Here is a 19654-nt window from a genome sequence, read left to right as displayed (position 1 = left end):
TCCGAATCTGGATGCAAGCCTTGACATTGACAGCCATGGGTACCTTCTGCTTGATGATAACCAGACACAATTCTTAAAGCCCATGCTATGCACAGACAGCCCTGTTGTCATGGGTAGCTGGGGGCTAGGCAAGGTGCTGCAAAGAAATAGATTTGTGGGTCTCTTGAGTGAACAAGAGAAACTTGTCTCCAGCAGTAGTGAGAGTGGATGCTTGATCCTGACGTGTGCTTATTGGTTTTGTAGTGCCTTGGGGATGGCAGGATGGGACTGGGCACTGTTAATCCCTTACCAGCTCGTCAGGGAATGCAGCAATGACCCTTTCTTTCTGACACCCCAGTCTACATCAAGTGACAAAGGAGAAAGTCCTCTTGCCTCTGGACTTAGACACAGCTGAGGCATTGCTCTTCTGGGAGGTTTCATAGGACCTCATGGAAATCTTGCTTCCCCTGCCCAAATTCTTTGTGTTGTATATTTATCTTTTTGTCCCATTAATTTCTTCCTGTTGTACTCAGCTCTAAGAAAATACTACATTGGTCACAGCGTAATTGCAAAATATCAAGAATTTATTCATTTCCAAGTAGCGTAGAGTCTAAAGTTAGGCGTTGCCTTCATGTTTCTTCATTCTCATTCTAAATCAAGCAAATCTATATTCACGTTTTCAGACATCTGTATAAATTATGCAACCTGTCAGGAGGTTTCCTGTTTACACACAATATTTCCAGAAGCACTCAGAAAGATTCCCACGTTTCTTGTACTGTTTCCTGTCCTTGGTCAAGAAGCGTCCCAGCAAAGCAATTCGAGGATGATTTCCGTAGAAAGTCTGAAGTCAAACAGCATTAGAGAGGTTACTGTTGGATGGTACTTGTTCCCAGTGGGAAAGTACACTCTTCACTGCCCTGACTGATCACCCAGCCCTGTGTTGTGACTGGGAGAAGGAGAGGCAGCTGCCCAGTGTGCCCTCTGATTTAGATGATGCACTAAAATGAGTCACTGTCTTCTGCATTTGTATTTAATTCTGCAGGAAGTGAACAGGGATTATGTTCTCCATGTACCTAATGGTTTATAACACATCTGATAATAATACTGTGTGGCCTATGCTGTAGTGTGTGTGGGGGGAAATGACATGCAGCTAACACTGGTCCCTGGGGCTAATGAAGCTGAAAATTGGCCTTTACTTAGAAAACTGTTTTTCTGGGGGAAAAAAGGTGGAGGGTTTAGAATGAAGTGCTCTGGATTATCTGCTCTCTCTGTTTTCCTTTTCTTTTTCCACTTTTCCCCCCTCCCCTGCCTATCTTAACTGCTAAGTGATTCCAGTTTCAAGTACACTGTGGCATGCTACTTTAGTCTATACTGTTTATGAAGTCTGTGGATCTGAAATGATGTCTTGGTAACAATTCTGTGTAGTTTAAATTGTGGAATCTTATTTTTCTTGTTTCAGTGACAGATGGTCATTTACTTACCGCTTTGATATATTCCCCTGGGTTGTAGTTGCTGGGAGTAAGACCTGGTAGAGGGGAGACATAATGAAATGTTTTACCATTTAGAAATTGTAAACTTAGACAAATAATTCTCACATTCCATAATGCTATAGCTGACAGAACTCTTGAACTGGAATGTTCAGAGGACCAGGCAGTAACATCTGTTGCTCCCCAAACCATCCATTGCTATTGATTCTGCACTTTCTGCAGTATTGATGTTATGTAAGACTGCTATTTTGTTTTGTCTGCCAGCTTCTTTGCCAGTCTTTGCCTTGCCCTAGTTTTGCTAAACTCCTTTGGAGGCTTTATCAGGTAGTGTTGAACTGCAGGCATGGTTGGTCAGTGGGTTTCCCCAAGGTCCCAGTTAACTAAATGACAGCAGTCTGTTGCCTACGCATAATGTTGTATTTCAGTAAATACCTGGGAGTTGGGGCACAATATCTGTGGAAGCTGGAGATACAAACCATGGGCGCTCTCCCATTGCTGTGATAAATCCTCACCTGCTTTGTTGTCTTCAGTCAGTGTGCCCAAGAGCTCTGGCAGAAACTTAATCAGAGAAGTGCTTCCTGGGCTGCCCAGCCTCTCCAGGTTTAATCTCGAGTCTTCATCAGCTGCAAATGGAATATAATAGACACAGGCATATGGTGAGTATTTTGCTTTGAATTCCTGTTTCAGTCTGTCTCAGGTGATTTCTGATCAGGTCTGTTGGCCCCATCTATTGAAAATTTTCATAAAAGCACCAATCATTCATCCTCATTTAATGATTATAATAGGGGATAGTTGGTTTTGTGGTTTTTTTCCTTCCAAAGCTTTGAGAAAAGGTACCTTCCTGATGTTAATCTCAGATTTCTCTGTCAGATGTTTTCTTAGGAAAGTTTTTTGACCAACAGCAGCCCTCTCATTGCTTGAGGAACTCATCCTAATCCTTCCAGTACTCAGCTGTATGCATGGAGACTTGTATATATATTTTTTTTCTTATTTTAACTCCATTTCTTTATCAACTAGTTTCTATGCTGGAGCTTTTCTATGAATAAAGACAAAACTTCAAGAGCTATTAACTTGCTCAGTTTCCCAACTATTAAATGCAATAAAAGGAGAGGGAAGGGCAGGAATAAATGTAGGAAATATTACGATTTATTTTGGCAGCTAAGCCTCTCAGTGTGTTTCAGTCCTCTCTCAGTTAATGTGCATACCAGTACAAATGTTATTACTTTTTCTGAAACAACAGTTTGCTGGTAGCTGATAGAATTAATTTGTATATGCATAGAGAATTTAAAATTCTGTGGCCAGCCTGTGCCCCATGGCAGGTGGCCAACAGAAGCCCTTAGCAGTGCTACATTTGAGGTAACTTTTGTAATCTGACCAGTAAATTTCATCTTTGCTAATATAAAGCAGACATTCAAAATTGTGGTTATCAAACATTAGTTGTGTATGTGACTGCCATTTTGTAGTTGCATGCCTAGCTGACACTATGGAGTTTCAGTTGCTCTGAACTGCAGGGATGGGTATGACTGTACAGCTCCTCAACAGGGAATATATAAGAAAATAAACTGCTGAAAATAATCCCCCAACATTTCAGAAACTTGGACAAAGATCAAGAACTTGAAGACCTCGGACATCTATGTTAATTATTTGTTCACTGCATAAAAGGACAACTGCAAAGTGGGGTTTTTATTGTAAGACTCAGAATAAGAATACAGTAACTTTCCTGTGCTGTGTGGAGACAATTCATATCTCAGGCCTTGGATTATTCTTTAAATCAGAGCAGTGTTAGTGGGTAAATTTGCTTCGAGATTAAAGACAAACAAACAAACAAACAAACAAAAACCCCAAACCAATCCTCTTCAAAACAGTTCCTCTTCTATCTTATCAGTCCTGGAGACTCTTTATATTAGTAAGGAAGATTTAAGAAGCCTAGTGGATGTCTTCGAGCAAATGCAATAATGGTTAGAGCCAGCTTATTCACTCTGTGATGTGATAGGTATTATCCATACTGAATCAGGGTTACCTGTAAGTGCAGGTTACATAGTGGAAAGCTTAAGAAGATGCTGGCTTAGTGAGTCCAAGATTTTCAAAGCAAACTAGGGACTACTGATACCTATTAACCAGCACAACAGCTGGTGCACCAGCAAAGCTGGTAAGAACAGTGACTTTTTAATAGTCAGCTTTAAGCAATAACTTTGGGTTTGATTTGCCTGTTCTTTCAGAACACATTTCAGAAAGTCTTCCAGTACAAGTCAGGTCTGGTGGCAGTAACCTTCCAGACTCTGCTGTGCATTTTTACCTAGCCATTTCAAACTTTGAAGATAGCTTTTCCAAGCAAAGATTTATCCTTTCCCTGGGCTAAATGGGATCTGAATTAGTGCAAACAAGTTGCATGCTCGATACATAGGAGTGTAAGACAGACTTGCCTGTTCTTGATGTTTGTGGTTGGTTTCCCCCTTTTTAAGTACAACATAGCTCGCTTCAAAGGGTAGGAAGAAAAGAAACTATATAGCCAAGTTTCTTTAAGTTACCCAATGCCTACAAATGCTCAGACACTAAATACCAGCTCACATTCAGTGCTGGATACATACTTTTGTTTCCTGGTTCTCAAAGCAGCAGGGATAAATATTTAGGGCACCCAACCTCCCCATTTTACAAGATTGGCACCCAGTGATATATCACTTGCACTACTGGTTCTGAAGGCATTCCTGTTTTTTCTACAGCTGATCAGTGCAAATCAAGGCCCCCCTCGGAAAGCACACCTGCCTCTTTTCTGCTTTTATTGTTCCTGCCCCTGCTTTATAATCATTAAAATCAGAAGACTCTTACCTGAGAGTTGATAAGACATCTCACTGGTGTTGATGATGGGGAGAGACGAGAGAGGACAGGAGAAGCTGACAATAATGAGACAGCAGAATATCAGCTTATGCATCATTGCTGTGTTGAATATGTTTTGTCTTTGTCTACCCCTGTAACTCAGAACTCCTGTCTGAGTGTTGCCTCTGCTGCCAGTTTCTCCCATTATATACCCGCTTATGACTTCATAAATATCATCATGTTCTCTCCCCCCTTCAAAAAAAATTCCAATGAATTTATTACCCATTGATTCTAAATGGGAACCACTTTGCATTGATGTAATTTTTCAAGGTAACAGTTCATAGACAATAAATTTACTGTCTTATAGCTTGGTGTACAAAATGGATATTATATCAAACCAAGCACAGTAAAGTTTATAAATCTGGCATTTAAAAAAAAGTAACTTCCAGTTATAAATCATGAGTTAACAAAAGGGTCAGACGTTGGTTGAAATGACCAGGGCAATAAGACAGCTGATTTATGAGCCTTAGCAGGCTTGACGCAAAGCATCTGATACGAAATGAACTTTTTTTTTTCCTTTTGTGAGATAGATGAATGTGTTGTGTTGTATTTGGGGCTCTTGTGCCAGAAAAAGTAAAAGAAAAAGGGAGTTAAAACATCTAGTTAATTTACAAAGATAGTATTAGGGGAATTCAATTTTTTTTGTTTGTTCTGCCCCCCTTGCAGCATTTCACATCTGTTTATTTGAGAAGACCTCATCCAATGTTGCCCTAGAGAACTGTCTTGGCAAAGAAAGTACAACTTCCATCTGGAGACTTGCTTGGTACATATAAACTACTTTGGCTGATATTAAACAAAGGTCCATCCGTAGACTGGGAGACCCTTTTCCATTTTATTTCTCTTTCAGTTGGAATTAACTATTTAATTCTGAGAGTTATAGCAATGTTTTTTCTGTTTGCCTTTTGCTTTTACTTAATGCTAATACAGTAACTGCCTTAGGTAATCTCATCACTTTAAAGCTTATTTTCCTCCATCTAGCATATTTTGTCTTCTCTACTTACAATTTCATTTTTCATATCAAAGAGCGAGGACTGACTGGACTGGTCCCTCATCTTCATTCTCTATGAAATGTCATATCTAACTGTACAGAGCCTTGAAAATAAAAAAAAAATAAGTTTATGGCTGTTTTCTTTCCTTTAGATGGTGAGAAGATAATGCCTGTTCATAACAAATTAAGGTTCGTTACTTTTCTCTAATCAAATGTTTTTGTCTTGAAATGCTCTTCAAAATACTATGAAATCCAACTAATATTACTAAAGTTCTTTCCCTATGCTGAATTTTGTGATAATTTTAAGTTGCAAAAGGTGTAAACTTATCTGCTTCTCATCTTTTTCCTTTATTAACATTTCCTGTTGAAGATTAATTTTTATATTGTACATCCAGTGGCTTCCAGGACTAATTTCAAATTAGCTACATTGGTCATATAGAACAGATGTATTTTTGCTGCAGGTCTAATTCAAAGAGAGCACGTCCCAAATGGGCATGGTTAACAGGTTGTCCAGAAACACAGTGGCCTCTGAAAGAGCAGTTGAGGTCAGAAGGCACCTCTGGAAATCATCCAGTCTAATCCACCTGCTCAAAGCAGGATCAGCCAAAACAGTTCGTCCAGAAGTGTGTCTATTCAGGTTTGAATAGCTTCAAGGATGGAATGGGACAGAATTTGAAAACTTAAGCGTGACAAGGCCCTGACCATCCCCATGTAAGTTCAAATGCTCTGATTTGAGTGCAGACTGGGGTGTGGGAGAGGTGCGAAATTAACACCAAGACAACACCCTGACTCCAACAGTTGATCCTGCATGATAACTTGCATGATAGCTGGATTGGATTTTAGGTCTTATCAGGGTGGGTCTATCCTGCCACAGTCCTGCAGAGGTCCTGCCAGCCTAAACTTTTCTAAACTACCCTATGTGCACAGAGAGGGTTAGTTTTGCCTTACAGAACATATGCTGCAGGTGTCTGAACTACAGATCCTGTTTCTCTGGATTTCTCTTTGCTGAACTGAGTATTGATGACAAAAGAATTTCTTTACAAAATTAACCTAATACATTTTATACTTCTCTTTATCTGTGCTTCCCTAAGAGAGAAATAAGTAGCAAGAGAGGAGTTCTTGCTCCTCATCTGAGTCATGCAGCTCTTCATTCCAAAACTGGAGACAGTAATTAGGTCTGATTTGATGCATGATCTCACTGTTGGTGCTGGATGCTCTGTACAAATGCTTCTCCTTCAGTGAACTATCAATGACAATGGTGTTATCAATATTCACTCTAAGCATCCTCCAAAGAAAGCTAATGAAGCACTCTTCACAAGCAACTTCTGTCCTTTGTCTTTTCTCAAGGAAGACTCAGTCTCTTAGAGCCATCATGAAGTGCGTCATATTCAAGTTGGGCAACTTGCCCACAGCTTATTGCCTTTACTCAGATTTGAAGTTGTCACTTAGACACTCTTTCCTCTACCAAAATGTCAAAGGCATTTCCTTCAGGGGACAGTGCACACGTCATCATGCGAAGCAAAAAACAGCTCATACCAAACAAAGGTACAAGGCCCTGAATCCATGGGTGAGGGAAGTAAATGTGAATTGCACTGTGAAAACTGGGAATTTGATTTGCAGGAAACTGATTTAGTTTCTACCAAAATTACTATTTTGTGGGAAAACTTTTCAAAGTTCTTATTTGTGCTAATAGACTTCCTTTTAAGAGCCTCAGTTTAAAATAACAAGGCACATAGTAGTCCAGATAAATTACTGAGAAAATTCTAAGCGGTAAGTGTATATGAACCCATCATAAAAGATTATCCTTCATTATCAGAAGAAATAACTCCTCTTGGTTTAAAATGATGGATGGCTCATGAAGTACAAGTTGCAAGAAAACTTTTTTAAAAAAGCAACCAATCAAAAACACCCCCCAGAATTATCTACCTTCTCTGTAAAATAGCAAGGATGAAATCTAATCTGTAATGCAACAGTTCTTTCCCCTGTTTTAAGTCCTTTATGGCAAGTAAGCACAAACTGTTACATTAGTATTGTATTGTGACAGTTGGCAAAACCAGAAATTTCAGAAAAGGTGTGAGTTACCAGTAGCATTTGTATGAGGGACTTTTTCAGAGGATATAACTTCTGATTTTTGGCTTGAATTTAGCTTGCAAGAAGAGAGGTGTGCAGTAAAATGATTTTGTATTGACACTGTAATTGCAGATGAGCTTGTTATTGTGTAAATATCCAGCTCTTCTGTGAATTTTACTAGCATTTTTAACTTAACATCTTGTTTCAATGAGTTATACATGTCAGCTGGTATGAGAGAAAAGAATATATGCACTGCTATTTACTTTTCTAGTAGGGTCTAGCATGTAGGGGCTTGGGGGTTTCTGCTTTGCTGTCGCTGCTGTCCTTATTAACATCTAAGAAGTTTACTGTCTTAAAATTTAACATTTTAGCTGATTATTCAGCTTCATAACATGACTATTAGATCTATTTTGCATACCAAAATAGATGCCTTGTGAGATCATATATGCAATAAGATGATTTTTTTCCTGACAACTAGTTTGCATTCCTTATTTATACTCTGCATTTTAGTGTTTACTGAAAATGGCCTGTTTGGAGACTAAGCTGACCAAAGGAAAAAACTAACCATACTTGGGCACTTGCTGTTAACTTTCTTTTTGAAGATGCTTCTTCTGCTCACTATGTGTGAACTGTGATGTAGCACGTCACACATTTCTCTGTAACCTCATAGACGTATTTTGGTATTTCTATCCTCTGAATTTCTTTCAATGTTAGGTAACATCTGCGAGAGGTTCCGACTTAAATTTTCTTGTTCTGTGGTGGGCTGAAGTGCATAGGTGAGTGTGCGTGTTCTGTGGTGGGTTGAAGTGCATAGGTGAGTGTGCGTGCGTACCTGAACACATAGGTCTGTGTAATGCAGATGGCAGGTCCATAGGCCCTTCTGAATATATTTTATTTTGGTACAGAATTGGCAAGTGGTCTAAAAATTCTTGAGCACAGGATCACAGCTGCCAAAACGCTGCTGCTCTGTAGTATAGGTTCCACCAGTTTGAGGGGGGAGAACCCTCTTGCTTTTTGGTCCTGCTGGACTGGCCCACTGTAGTCAGGGTGTATTTTCCAAGTGAAGCTTGACAAACTGGTTCTTAATTCTCCTGTCCTCTCAGCACTACAGAATTACAAAACTGAAGCTTCTCTCTGTTTGATGTGAAGGAAAGTAAGTCTGGCATGACTGGAGCTTGGAAGTCCAGCACATTGATATCTTATGGGAATTGAATTCTGGATGACACAGCCACAAACAGAGGAGCAGAGACCTGATCTTGAAATAAGGTTTCTTTCACAAAAAATGTAATGGAACTAACTACGCAATTATAGTTTATTTTTAAAACTGAAATTATGAGAGCAGACAGTGTAAGGAAAGAAAGGAACACATCTGCAGCAAGGCTGGAACTTTCTCTGTACCCTTCTAGCGCTATCCCAAGGTATCCTAAATAATCCGTTCGCCTCTAATAAGAAATTATGATCTGGATAAAACCAGAATAAAATCTTTATTTAATTTTTCAGGTCATCACACTAATCACAGAAAGGAGTACAAAGCAGCCTTGATGAAAGGCACAGGCTGTTAATCAGCTCTGTCGATCCTTCTTCCACATTTCACCAGTCCCACCCATAGAGCAGGTGGGAGCCTTGGGCTCATTTCTTGGTAGGTGCACATGTTTCTGCAACACTGCTGCACTTGGAAATGGCAAAAGTTTCCGATTTGGGTTTCTTTGTCGCAGAAAACTCTGTTTTGAGGCATTTTCAAGGGAAAATACTGGATTTTTAGAGACCTTTTAATAATCCAGAGTAGTCCAAATTGGCATGCCAGTCCTTCCTGGCATGGGGAGTGTAGAAGCAGAGAACTATTGGGAAAGAACTGGGGCAGGTGAACATATTTTCCTGTTGGGTTTTCTGCACAGGGCTGGACTGACTCGTGGGTGGCTGTATTTTGTATTTTTTTTATTTTATATCGGCCGGGCCCGGGGCACCCTCAGAGCTCGCCGGAAGTGGCTCCGCGCCGGCAGGGGGCGCTGCGGAGCCTCGCGCGATGTGGCGGGAACTGGAGGGGCTGGAGGGGAGCCCAGTGTGTGTGGGGGGGTCGGGGTGTGTTTGGCTCGGGGGGGTGTGTTTGGGGGCTCGGTGTGTTTGGTTGGGTTTGGGGGGTCCGTGTGTGTGTGTTTGGTTGGGTTTAGGGGGGGTCAGTTTGTGTTTGGTTGCGTCTGGTGGGGGTCGGTATGTATGGGTTTTTTGGGGTTGGTTGGTGTGTGTTTGTGTTTGGTCACGTTTGGGTTTTTTTTCATTTTTCTCTTCTGAGAAAGGTTTTATCTCTGTTCCCTTCTTGCATACATGTTTCTCAGCTAAAGGACTCTCACCTGTTTTTTTTAAGAATGATTAAATACGGTCAAGAGACTTTTTCCTCTGGAAGAAGTATGTACTTGTATATACTATGTATTCCTCAGGCATTGCTTTTTCTTGAATAGCCTCACTGATAGGAGTCAACATCATTTGTAGGCCTTGGAACTGTATCAGAGGCTCAGCTTACTAAAGACCACACAAACATCTGTGTGGATCAAAGCAAAACAGACCAGTCAGAGTCAAGGCAATCCTGCTGCAGACTAGATGACTGCTGCATACTATGACATTTTTCATTCTTGTTCTTTTCTTAGACCACTTATTATTTTTTAAGAAGATTATTGAGGGGTTTTCCAAAGAAATTATTGTCCTGGAGCCAGCCTACACAGGTATCTGTTCAGCTGAGGATTTAAATGAAGGAATTTCAACATTTCTGTCCCCTAAGGCTTCACATGCAGCTTTTAAAAAAATGGTAGTACTAATGTCAAAAAGACATACCCTGCTGATTCTTTTTTTACTAGTTTGGATAATGGCACGGGCAGGCCAGGCTGTTGTCTTGTACTTTTTCCAGCACAAAGTGAAGAAGTGCAGAAATACTAAAGCAGCAGATTTCAAGAGATAGACAAGGCAAAAGAGGCATCTTCCAGATTTCCCTGCTTGAGATACTTCATACTCTCTTAATTGCATGGTGCTCTGCCTCGTTAGTTTCTTGCTACAAACATTTTATTAGAAACTTAGATTTTGCTATCTTTGAAGACTATGCCCTTTTCCTTGTCTAAAAAAGCTAGAGGATAAGGGCTTTAATCTACAGTGGGGATGGAAAAAGACAATTTTTGTCAGACATGTCTTTGTGCCTTTTTTTTATTTTTCTGTCAAGCTTTTCACATTTGGCATACACATGTTCTTGATTTTACCACAGAGGCTTAGGACCACTTATCACTCTAATATCCACAGCTGGTATCAGAGGACAAATTTCAGGTAGTTCTATAGAAGTTCAGTGTGTGGGCAGGAGCTTCTGACTAATTAAAGAGGAATGCTAATAATCGTTGGCATTTAGCTGTCCACTTAGTGTAGGCAGTAAATGAATGGAGCACAGAAGCAGACTTTTAATTTTTTTACTTTGCTTTGTGACTGCATAATCCCTTTAATCCTTCACTATCAGAGGTTTTTATTAATTAAATGGAATCTCTGCAGGCTCAGTGATTCACATTTCAGGGCAAATACGTGTATTTAACAGGGGAAGTTGGCATAGGTCTTAGTGGGTAGGTTTAAAGCAGTTCTTTCAAGGTTATTTTAGAAATGAGTGAAATGAATGTGTGTTTCTTGGCAGTCAGCCACATAAAATCTTCCCTTTGCTGCTTAAGAGCTGAATTCCAGCTTATCAGAGAATTCCCAGTGCAAGCATTAACTGATTTCTCTGTGATGATTGACTGATTCTGACTGGAAGGAAAGCTGTCCCTGGGAATGGGAGTGACCAACAGGAGCAGGAATTAACAAAAGTGAAGGAAGCAGATATCATATCTTTGTCTTCTGATTTGGCAAGTTGAATGTTTCTGCTACACTGAAACTAAGTAATGGGAGCAAAATGCTCTTTCCTCCAAGAAGTCCTGAGGCATATTTATAAGAAAGTTCTGAAGAACAGTCTGTATTTAGTTGGATACTCTTATTCCTTTGCTTTGTATGCGTCTTTTACGAGTAAGGCTTGTAACAGACAGTACCAACTGGTTACTTTTGAGCAGAGTCTGCAGAAGAGATTTGAAAATAAGAAAAATCTACCTGTGCTTGTCAGAGTGGGATTAGGACCTGTATCACACAGAAAAGATATATATCTGGTGAGCTTGTTCTAGCACAGTCCTGTATTTCCTCTTTATGTTCCTGCTGTGCAGCTCCTTTCCTGTAATGTTCAGAAGAACTATATTCTGGTGAAGGATGTATAAGAGAAGGAGAAGAAACGCTGCAGATCTTTGCAAAGAACAACCCTCTAAATAGCTTTTAGATGCCATTTATGGTCTTAAAGGTCTTTTCCAACCTAATGATTCCATGATTCCTGCTCTCATTCCATCCATTTCTCCGTTAGTTCCTGTGACAATCCTCCTTCCTTAAGTTGGAGAGGGTGATGGGGAGGTGTTTCTGGCTGTTAGTAACTGCTCAGCTCTATCCTTGGCCTTTTCAGCTGGGTAAGTTTTTACAAAGTCTAGACAAGATAGTATCCCATCCCAGTATCCATGTAGCTTTTCTAAAAATCCTCTACAAGACAAGTAGGATTTATGCTTAGAAGGAAATAATCCATTGCCAACCACCATATGTGGAAACAGGATAATCCAGGAAGCCTCCAAAGCCATCTTCATTTACTACTTGTTTCTGCCACCATATTCATGTTTTATTTCTATTATGATCTCTTTAGGTGTCTTTAGGAATGACTGGAAAAAGGTGCAGAAAGTTATATAAGGTCGGCTATTAGTGCTGCCACGGCACAGTAAATCTGTTTCCTGTTCTGTAATTCCCTGAGGCATATTTAAGCATTCTTGAAAAGTACATAATGTTACATGTTACAGCTTCACTATTCCATGTGAGAAGTATTGTGATCATAGCCCGCCCTACTGATGAGGGCACAGTGAGATGAAATGACAAAAGAATATGTTACTGCCATATCCAGTGGATCACCTGTTCAGATTCCTATACTCTTTAACTCTCATGTGAAAGAATAGCAGCTTCCTTTTCTCTTACTAGAACTTCTAAGTTTGAGGGAACCCTTAAGCATTTCCTGTGCTTACACCTCTACTTCTCTAAGGTAATATGCTTACTGAGGTGTACCACAGCAAGTCAAAATGCTGTATTATTAAGGATGCCTCTAAAGCTGATAATGTAAATGGGGAGTGTGGGGCTTTTGGATCTCTTTACCCTTCTGATGAGATTGTTGCTTGATAAGACAAGTATGGTGCTGAGCAGTAATGTTGCAGCTCCTCTGAAGTCAAGAATGGTTTTTTCCCACCCTCCTTTCATATACCTGTCACTGTATTTTCCATTCTAGTATAAGAAAAATATATTAGGCTTTAGATACTTCAGTAAATTTTGCTTTAGGCATGTATGCACATTTACTTTCTATTTCAAAGTTTCTCTAAAATTTGTATGAAGGTGCACTGAGTAAAGTAGTGTGATACCTTGTTTTTTCTTTTTGTCTTTTTGCCTGCTTACAGGCTTGTATAGTGTTCTCTTCAGGTTAAATGGTTTATACTTGTTCTAAATGCAAAGTATCAAAATATCAATGTTGTGAATACTAGAAGGATTTATTTAAATGTAAATGTTTCTCAGGTCTATAGTGTTGTAACTAAAGACAAATTGTCTCTTTCACCTCTCCACTCACATTCCTCTTTTTTTCCATAATTGTGTTTGTTCTAAACCTGCTGAAATTCTTGTGTGCAGGAGAAAGGTGAGCTAAACTAACCTTAGATTTGGTTTAAAACTGATTTAAGTGGGTAATGCAGATATTTTATTTCAGTTTTTAAATGGCTTGTTTCAGTTTGGATTATGTAGCCTGAGAGTAGATGTAACAGTTTTAAGATGCACTATGATAAGTCATCCTTAAATTGAAGTAGGTGTCTTTGTATGGGGTTTTGCACTTGCTAAATCAAATAAAACTTATTTTCTTAATGCAAATAGAACAGGAGAGATTTTCCTTAGTTTCAGTGTGTGCTCAGCTGGTGGTTTTGCTTCATTGAAGCACAATCCACTTTGGTTCAAAATATTGCAGGAATAGTCTGATGCTTTGAACTGGCAGGCACCCAGGATCTAGAAGGTGAAAGGGAACACAGTAGGTGATATCATAACAAACTCCTGCCAAAAGCATGTTAGAGGGAAATTCCGTTTTCTTTGTAGACGGTATTAAACGTTCTTATTTACAGTGAGGGCATTTATAGTATCCAACAGCTGTTTTCATGCCAGTTCCAGGGACAGAAGGATCCTCAGCCATGTGTTCCTGATGCACAGCTAAGACAAAACCTGTGGAACAGAGAACCTTCTCTTACAGTCTCTGAAGAAAGCACTGTATCAGGGAAGGCTTTTTCATTGCTGAGAGAGGGACTGAGGTAATAAAATAAGACTTTGTATAATTTTATAATGAAATTTACCTTAACTTTTTGTCACCTATTTAAAATGCAAGTGGAGTGGTACAAGTTGCGTGTTTAATACTATTTCCTGTGTGTTACGTCTTGTCAGAATGGACCATCTCCTCAAAGGTTTTTATATCATCAGTGTTAGTATCAGAATGACTGTCAGAGAAAACTATGCTTCTATCCTATGAAGGATCTGATAGAAAGACTGAAAATAAGAAATCACATTCTGCTTTAAAAAATTATATGATGTGTACATGTTATAGAGGAGCCATTACAGTTTCTGAGTATTTATCATCCAGTACTATCAGGCACAGAAACACCTGTAGAAGAAAGGAAAGTGAGAAACAGAAAACCTTTTGCTATGAACCTTTTACTTGCTTTAGCCATGCAACTCTTGTAAGAAATTATGGAGCTAAGATGTGTGACAAATACAGTTTTAATTACTGATGCCACTACTAACTATGCCAGGAAATGGTGCTGGTTCTGGAAGCAATAAAAAAGCAGCAGACTCCCCTGCTTTTACTAATCTTTAAAGAGAATTTGTCTCCTTTTTCCATGCCTTCAGAACTCTGCCTGACATCACCTGGGCCTCCACGCATGGTCTGGCAAAGGCAGCCCCTTCTGACTTCCAAGAAAAACAAATGGAAACACAAAAAGCTTGCATCTGGCCTGTTACCTCATCCTGGGCCACCTAGGCTGCTTGAGAGTCATCATGGCATTCCCAGTTCCTTTTTGCATGCTACATAATAAATTAAATGACTCTGGAGAAAAGAGACATGCACAGAAAGCAGACAACACTTAGAGCTCAAAGAGTTTTCATGGAATCACAGAGTGGTTTGGGCTGGAAGGGACCTTAAAGCTCATCCAGTCTCACCCCTTGCCAGGTGCAGGGACACCTTCCACTAGACCAGGTTGCTCCAAGCCTCATCCAACCTGCCCTTGGACACTTCCAGGGATCCAGGGGTAGCCCCAGCTTCTCCAGGCAACCTGTGCCAGGGCCTCACCACCCTCACAGGGAGGAATTTCTTCCTAATATCTTATCTAAATCTCTCCTCCTTTAGTTTAAAACCATTCCCCTTTGTTCTGTCACTATCTGCCTGTGTACAAATGCAAGAACAGTGTTCCCTTGTGCTGAAATCACACAGAGAGGAAACCACCCTTTACGTGACATATTGGTGGGTTTTCATTCTATTTTTTTAATAACATTTACTGAAGAAATAAAATACTTGGGGTTTGTAAAAGGTTAAAAATGGTGTTGCAAATGCCATGACTCAAACATTTTTTTCTCAAGACCAAAGTAACAGTAATTGATCAGAGAGACAGATAGCATCTGATGTTAAAATCTTTCCAACCTCAGTTACAAAAATAGTACCAGAAAGTTATCACATGTAGAGCTGCAACATAGGTAAAGTTTACATCACCTAAAAGATCAAAGCTGAATGATGTAGGGCTGAAGGTGGTGCAGTCCAGCTGCTCGGTAACAGCTATTTCTAAGATCAAGTCAACCACAGCTTCTCAGTGTTTCCACTGCCTCCCTTAAGCCAATCAGTGTAACACAACAGCAGATGCAAGCAATGGAACACTTCACAGCTCTAGATTTTTATGGCTTCCTCTCCCTGACATATATGAGAGGGTGTGCCAAATTCTGGGAGGAGCTCAGCTCTAGACACAGGAGGAGGGCTGGTAATGGTAAGAGACCGTGTCACCTGTGCCTCTACTATGTGCTACAGATCGCCTTTTTAGCATAAAATACTTTTGGACTGCATGTAAATTGTAGCTCAGGCACCATTAATGAGGGACCAGAAAGCCATTCTGCCCTTCCATTAGAGCTTTTAAGTGCTGTATTTCTAATGTAGATCAAGAACCACTTCTTAGAATGATTCTTAGCCCTAGAGAAAGAAAGTCAGCAAACTAGATATTTTTTATTTATTTTTATTTTTTTAAGAGATGGAAAAGGTATACTTTTTTCTCAGTGGCTGGGCTATTTGGGACTCTGACACTCAGATTCTGATAACCTCTCTATTTACATAAACAGGTTCTTGTTCTGTATTCCAAAAGAAAATTCAAATGTGGTTGACTTGGACAGTTCAATTTCTAGTTCACCAAAAAATCTCTGAATTCTGTGGATTTGCCACGGTCCTGATATTCACCTTGTTCTTCCTCAGGAAAGCGGCAGCTGCAGGTGTCATCTTCCTGAATTGACTGTTCAGGTGTGATATGCACTGAAGAAAAAGAAAAGAATCACAGAAACAACTAGGTTGGAAAAGACCCCTGAGATCATTGAGTCCAATCTCTGACTGAACACCACATTGTCAACTAGACCATGGCACTGTGTTTTTTGTCCAGTTGTTTCTTGAACACCTCCAGTGACAGTGACTACACCACCTCCCTGGGCAGCCCCTTCCAATCTTTAACAACCCATTTTATGAAGAAATTCCTCCTGATCTCGAACCTGAACGTCCCTCAGAAAACCAAACAAGCCAACTACAAACTACATTGAATGCAATTACACTCCATCTTTTTGCTGAACTCTTGAGCTTCCTCAGCGTTTATTAGCTCTCAGAGGGCAGTGTTGGATTCAGGCTGCCTCTGCACCTGTGTAGCAGCACATCCTGACTGATATCTCCTCTTCTACCACAGTCAGAGCTCCAAGGCACTCACTCCAGGCCATGCGTACTGTTTCTAAGCAGAGAGCACTCGAAAGTGTTATAGCCACAGATGCCAAGGATGGTACTTGAAAGTAATAAACTGAACTGACCCTTGACAGGATCAGCAAGGCTCAGGTGAGCTTTTTCACCTCCCATGAATACTTCACTTGAAGGGATAAGAAAGCAGTTTACAGAACACCCACAGTTAAGTAAGTGCCTTCTGCAATAAAAATTCCAAAACTGTTTTCCCTTCAGTTGTTTCTGACTTACAAGGCCAAAAAAACCGAAGCTATTGCAACTTTCTTTAAAAGACAATTAACCTGGATTCCTGACTTCTCTCTAGTTTCACAAAGAAAACTGAAGAGTGCATTTATCTTACTTTTTTTGAAGACAGCGTGTAGTTTCTTTTTCTGCCAGACACCGAAGCATATGCACAAAGGTAGCAGGAACACTATGCACAACAGCCCAGCTACGGTGAGAAAAATCCTGATAATGTCTGTCTGGAGATCCTTCCCTAGGAATTAAACAACATTCTCTTAAGAGTTTTAACAGAAAAAAATTCTACTGCCCTTGAATTAGCCGACAACTTTGTCTCCCACTCTTCTTCTAGCTAAGTCTGCAACACTAGAAATGCATAGAAGAAAGGACTCTTGCTTTAAATGGAAAGTGAACGTATGTTTCAAAGTAGGTCACAATTCTTTAGCTCTATAAGCAGCATTGTACAATGACTCACCTGGCCCAGTGATAGAAAATGGAATTGCAAGCGATGTGGTAGGTAGAGTAGTGACTAAAGTGGGATTAACTGAAGCATGTTTGCAAATGACATCTTTTTCTGCAGTTCCAGGCTCCAGGATCTGGTTTGTAGAGCACCTGAAAGACATTTACAGCAGAACAGGGAAAAGAAAAAAAGCTACAGAAAAAAAATCCAGTAAAGTGTAATAGCTGTAGCATTTAGATTACATACTTTGTCCAGTTTTTACAGGAGCCATTGGGCTGATCATTAAAAGTTCCATATTGGCAAGTCTGGCAACCTTCAACAGACAAGGACAGGTAAATTTGTACAAGATAAACATTTAAAACACAACATGTGAAACGTTATTTTTGCCTGCTTGTACAATGACTGTAATCAACATTCACATAATTACTATTTCATAAGCTGCTCTGAGTATGTAAGATAAGTCTTTCCCTGTGAGCCACGGACCAGTACAGTACTCAGCTACAAAGCCAGGTTATTTTGGCACAAGATGCCACAAACCACGTCTAAGTCGGGAGTTCACAGCTTGGTCTTCCTCATGCCAGTGACAAAGGAGCTGTCATGCCAAGTAAACTAACTGGTGCAGGATTTGAGCCACAGTAAGGCTCAGAGTTTGGTGGGTTTCTCCACTGCTGTGCTTGCTCCGCACTCCATGCGTACTGTTCAGCAGCAGCAGCACGTTTTATCTTGCGAGGTCTTTACTCCAGCTGCTTCTACAGTATTCAAGAGACTGTGCAGTAAGCGTGTCTAGTGCAGTAAGCACAGGGGCTTTCAGCTGGTGGGGGAAGGTAACCTTACCGTTCCCGGTGCTCTCTTGGCCCACACCACAGCCTCGGTCGCAGTGGGTGCAGCCGTCGTCACTGCAGCGATACCCGTCCTTGCACGTGCATTCAGCATCGCTTTTTGAGGAACACTCTTTTAAATACTTGAATATTCCTGGAACGGGAAAACGAGTCTTAGGTTACGGATTCGTGCATGCCCAGCGTGATGCAGCAAAGGCTCAGGACCTTTGCTCTTACAAAAATCAGGCTGGTAGTTTCAGCGAGAAGCCCCGCAGACGCGTGGAGTTATTTAGCGTATCACCCCGCGGGCAGGTGCCAGCCAGGGCAGGTGCCGTCGTTGCCACGGGAAGTCATAGAGGGGCTGCCGGTACCTTCGCACTTCCGACAGAGTTTGCAAGCGCTGCGTCCCGCCGCGCTGGAGAAGGTGCCGGCCGGGCACTGCCGGCAGGATGCGCCCGCGCCCCGCCTGCAGCCCGCGCTCTCCACGAACGTACCTGGGGGCCGAGACAGAGAGTGGCTGCCGCGGGGCCGCGCCCGGCGCCCCGAGCCCCGGCCTGGCCGGGCCCTTACCTGCAGGGCAGTCGGCTACGCACGGCAGCGCGGCCGCGGGCCCCGGGCTCAGCGCCAGCGCCAGCAGCGCCGCCGGCAGGAGCACCTGGCCCGCCCGCGCCGCTGCCATGGGTCGGTGCGTGGCGGCGCGGCTCGCTGGAGTGCGCGCGGGGCGCCGGGCGCCGGCCCTTAGCGGCCGCCCCCGGGGGGTTTGGCTGCGTCATCCCGGGGGCGGCGGGGAAGCCCAGACCTGGCGGGGGCTTTCCGGACCCCACCCGTGGCGCGACCCCCAGGCTCTGCCTGGCAGCGCCCGCAAAGCCCTCTCAGCGGTGCCGGGCAGCGCTCGCGCTCCCCCACTGGGGCTTCCCGGCGAGTCCCGCGCGGAATCCCCAGGAGGCGGAGGGTGAGGGAGGCGGGGCCGGCGCGATCCGCGGGGGGGGGGCAGACCGCAGCAGTGAGCGGAGATACCGCGTCTGAAACCACATGGCCATGAGGTCGCAGGAACAACCGAGAACCGCAGTCGGACAGCGAGTCCCACCCCGCTCGCGGACCCGCCCGGGACGCGGAAATGCAGCCGCGAGTGAAACGCTACAGCCCCGGCAGGATGCAAGCGCAGCCCCGCCCCCTGCGGCTCCCCGCGGCCAATCCCCGGCGCTGACTCGGGGGTGGGGGCCGGAGCGCGGGGGGGGGGGGGTGCGCGTAGGGCCGAGGAGAGGACGTGGAGGAGTTGTCCAGAGTGCGTTGTAAATGACAAGCGAACGCGCCTCCCGAGTGTGCGTGCCCGGCACACAGACGGACAGAGCAAGGACCAGCCTGTCGAGGGTTCTGAGCGGAGCCCTGTGCGGGCAGCACACAAACCATCCTGTGCCGGGAGCTGCAGCCCGCACCCATTCCAGGAGAGCCCCCAGCAAAGTCCTTCCCTGTGACTTGCTCTCCTGTGCGTGACCTGGACTTGAGCTGCTCTGTCGGAGCTCTCGTGAGCCCAGCACCAGGGAACCAGAGCGGGTCTGCCAGCACCTGCGAGCACGGGTTTTACACAATAGGGCAACAGCAGCTCGGGTCGCGCTGCCGTAGGAGGGTGAC

General features: G+C 42.5%; 2 protein-coding genes and 3 long non-coding RNA genes across 5 annotated transcripts; 3 read left to right on the top strand and 2 right to left on the bottom strand.

Moving 5' to 3' along the window:
* Positions 1-545: 545 nt before the first annotated feature.
* UTS2 (urotensin 2) lies at positions 546-4755 on the bottom strand. The gene is made up of 4 exons (XM_051786402.1): positions 4293-4755; positions 1979-2089; positions 1461-1504; positions 546-820 (listed from the first exon to the last, which is right to left on the bottom strand). Exons 1-4 carry the CDS (start codon positions 4591-4593, stop codon positions 704-706), a joined length of 573 nt encoding a protein of 190 aa, XP_051642362.1. The 5' UTR covers positions 4594-4755; the 3' UTR covers positions 546-703.
* Positions 1654-5504, top strand: LOC127470653 (uncharacterized). Its single transcript, XR_007904357.1, has 3 exons — positions 1654-2122; positions 5007-5103; positions 5481-5504. It is a non-coding gene; the product is annotated as an uncharacterized LOC127470653 (long non-coding RNA).
* Positions 5505-5950: 446 nt separating this feature from the next.
* On the top strand, positions 5951-8835 carry LOC127470655 (uncharacterized). Its single transcript, XR_007904359.1, has 3 exons — positions 5951-6039; positions 8113-8174; positions 8213-8835. It is a non-coding gene; the product is annotated as an uncharacterized LOC127470655 (long non-coding RNA).
* A 3530-nt stretch (positions 8836-12365) lies between these two features.
* On the top strand, positions 12366-16858 carry LOC127470652 (uncharacterized). Its single transcript, XR_007904356.1, has 3 exons — positions 12366-13156; positions 13669-13811; positions 16004-16858. It is a non-coding gene; the product is annotated as an uncharacterized LOC127470652 (long non-coding RNA).
* TNFRSF9 (TNF receptor superfamily member 9) lies at positions 15755-19172 on the bottom strand. The gene is made up of 7 exons (XM_051786401.1): positions 18593-19172; positions 18394-18516; positions 18039-18176; positions 17451-17517; positions 17220-17356; positions 16866-17000; positions 15755-16060 (listed from the first exon to the last, which is right to left on the bottom strand). Exons 1-7 carry the CDS (start codon positions 18699-18701, stop codon positions 15933-15935), a joined length of 837 nt encoding a protein of 278 aa, XP_051642361.1. The 5' UTR covers positions 18702-19172; the 3' UTR covers positions 15755-15932.
* Between the last annotated feature and the right edge of the window lie 482 nt (positions 19173-19654).

The sequence above is a fragment of the Manacus candei genome, unplaced genomic scaffold (assembly GCF_025592945.1).
Source record: "Manacus candei isolate 608988 ecotype Guabito, Panama unplaced genomic scaffold, ASM2559294v1 h1tg000022l, whole genome shotgun sequence".
Lineage (NCBI taxonomy): Eukaryota > Metazoa > Chordata > Aves > Passeriformes > Pipridae > Manacus > Manacus candei.
This window is presented reverse-complemented; position numbering and strand designations above follow the sequence as displayed.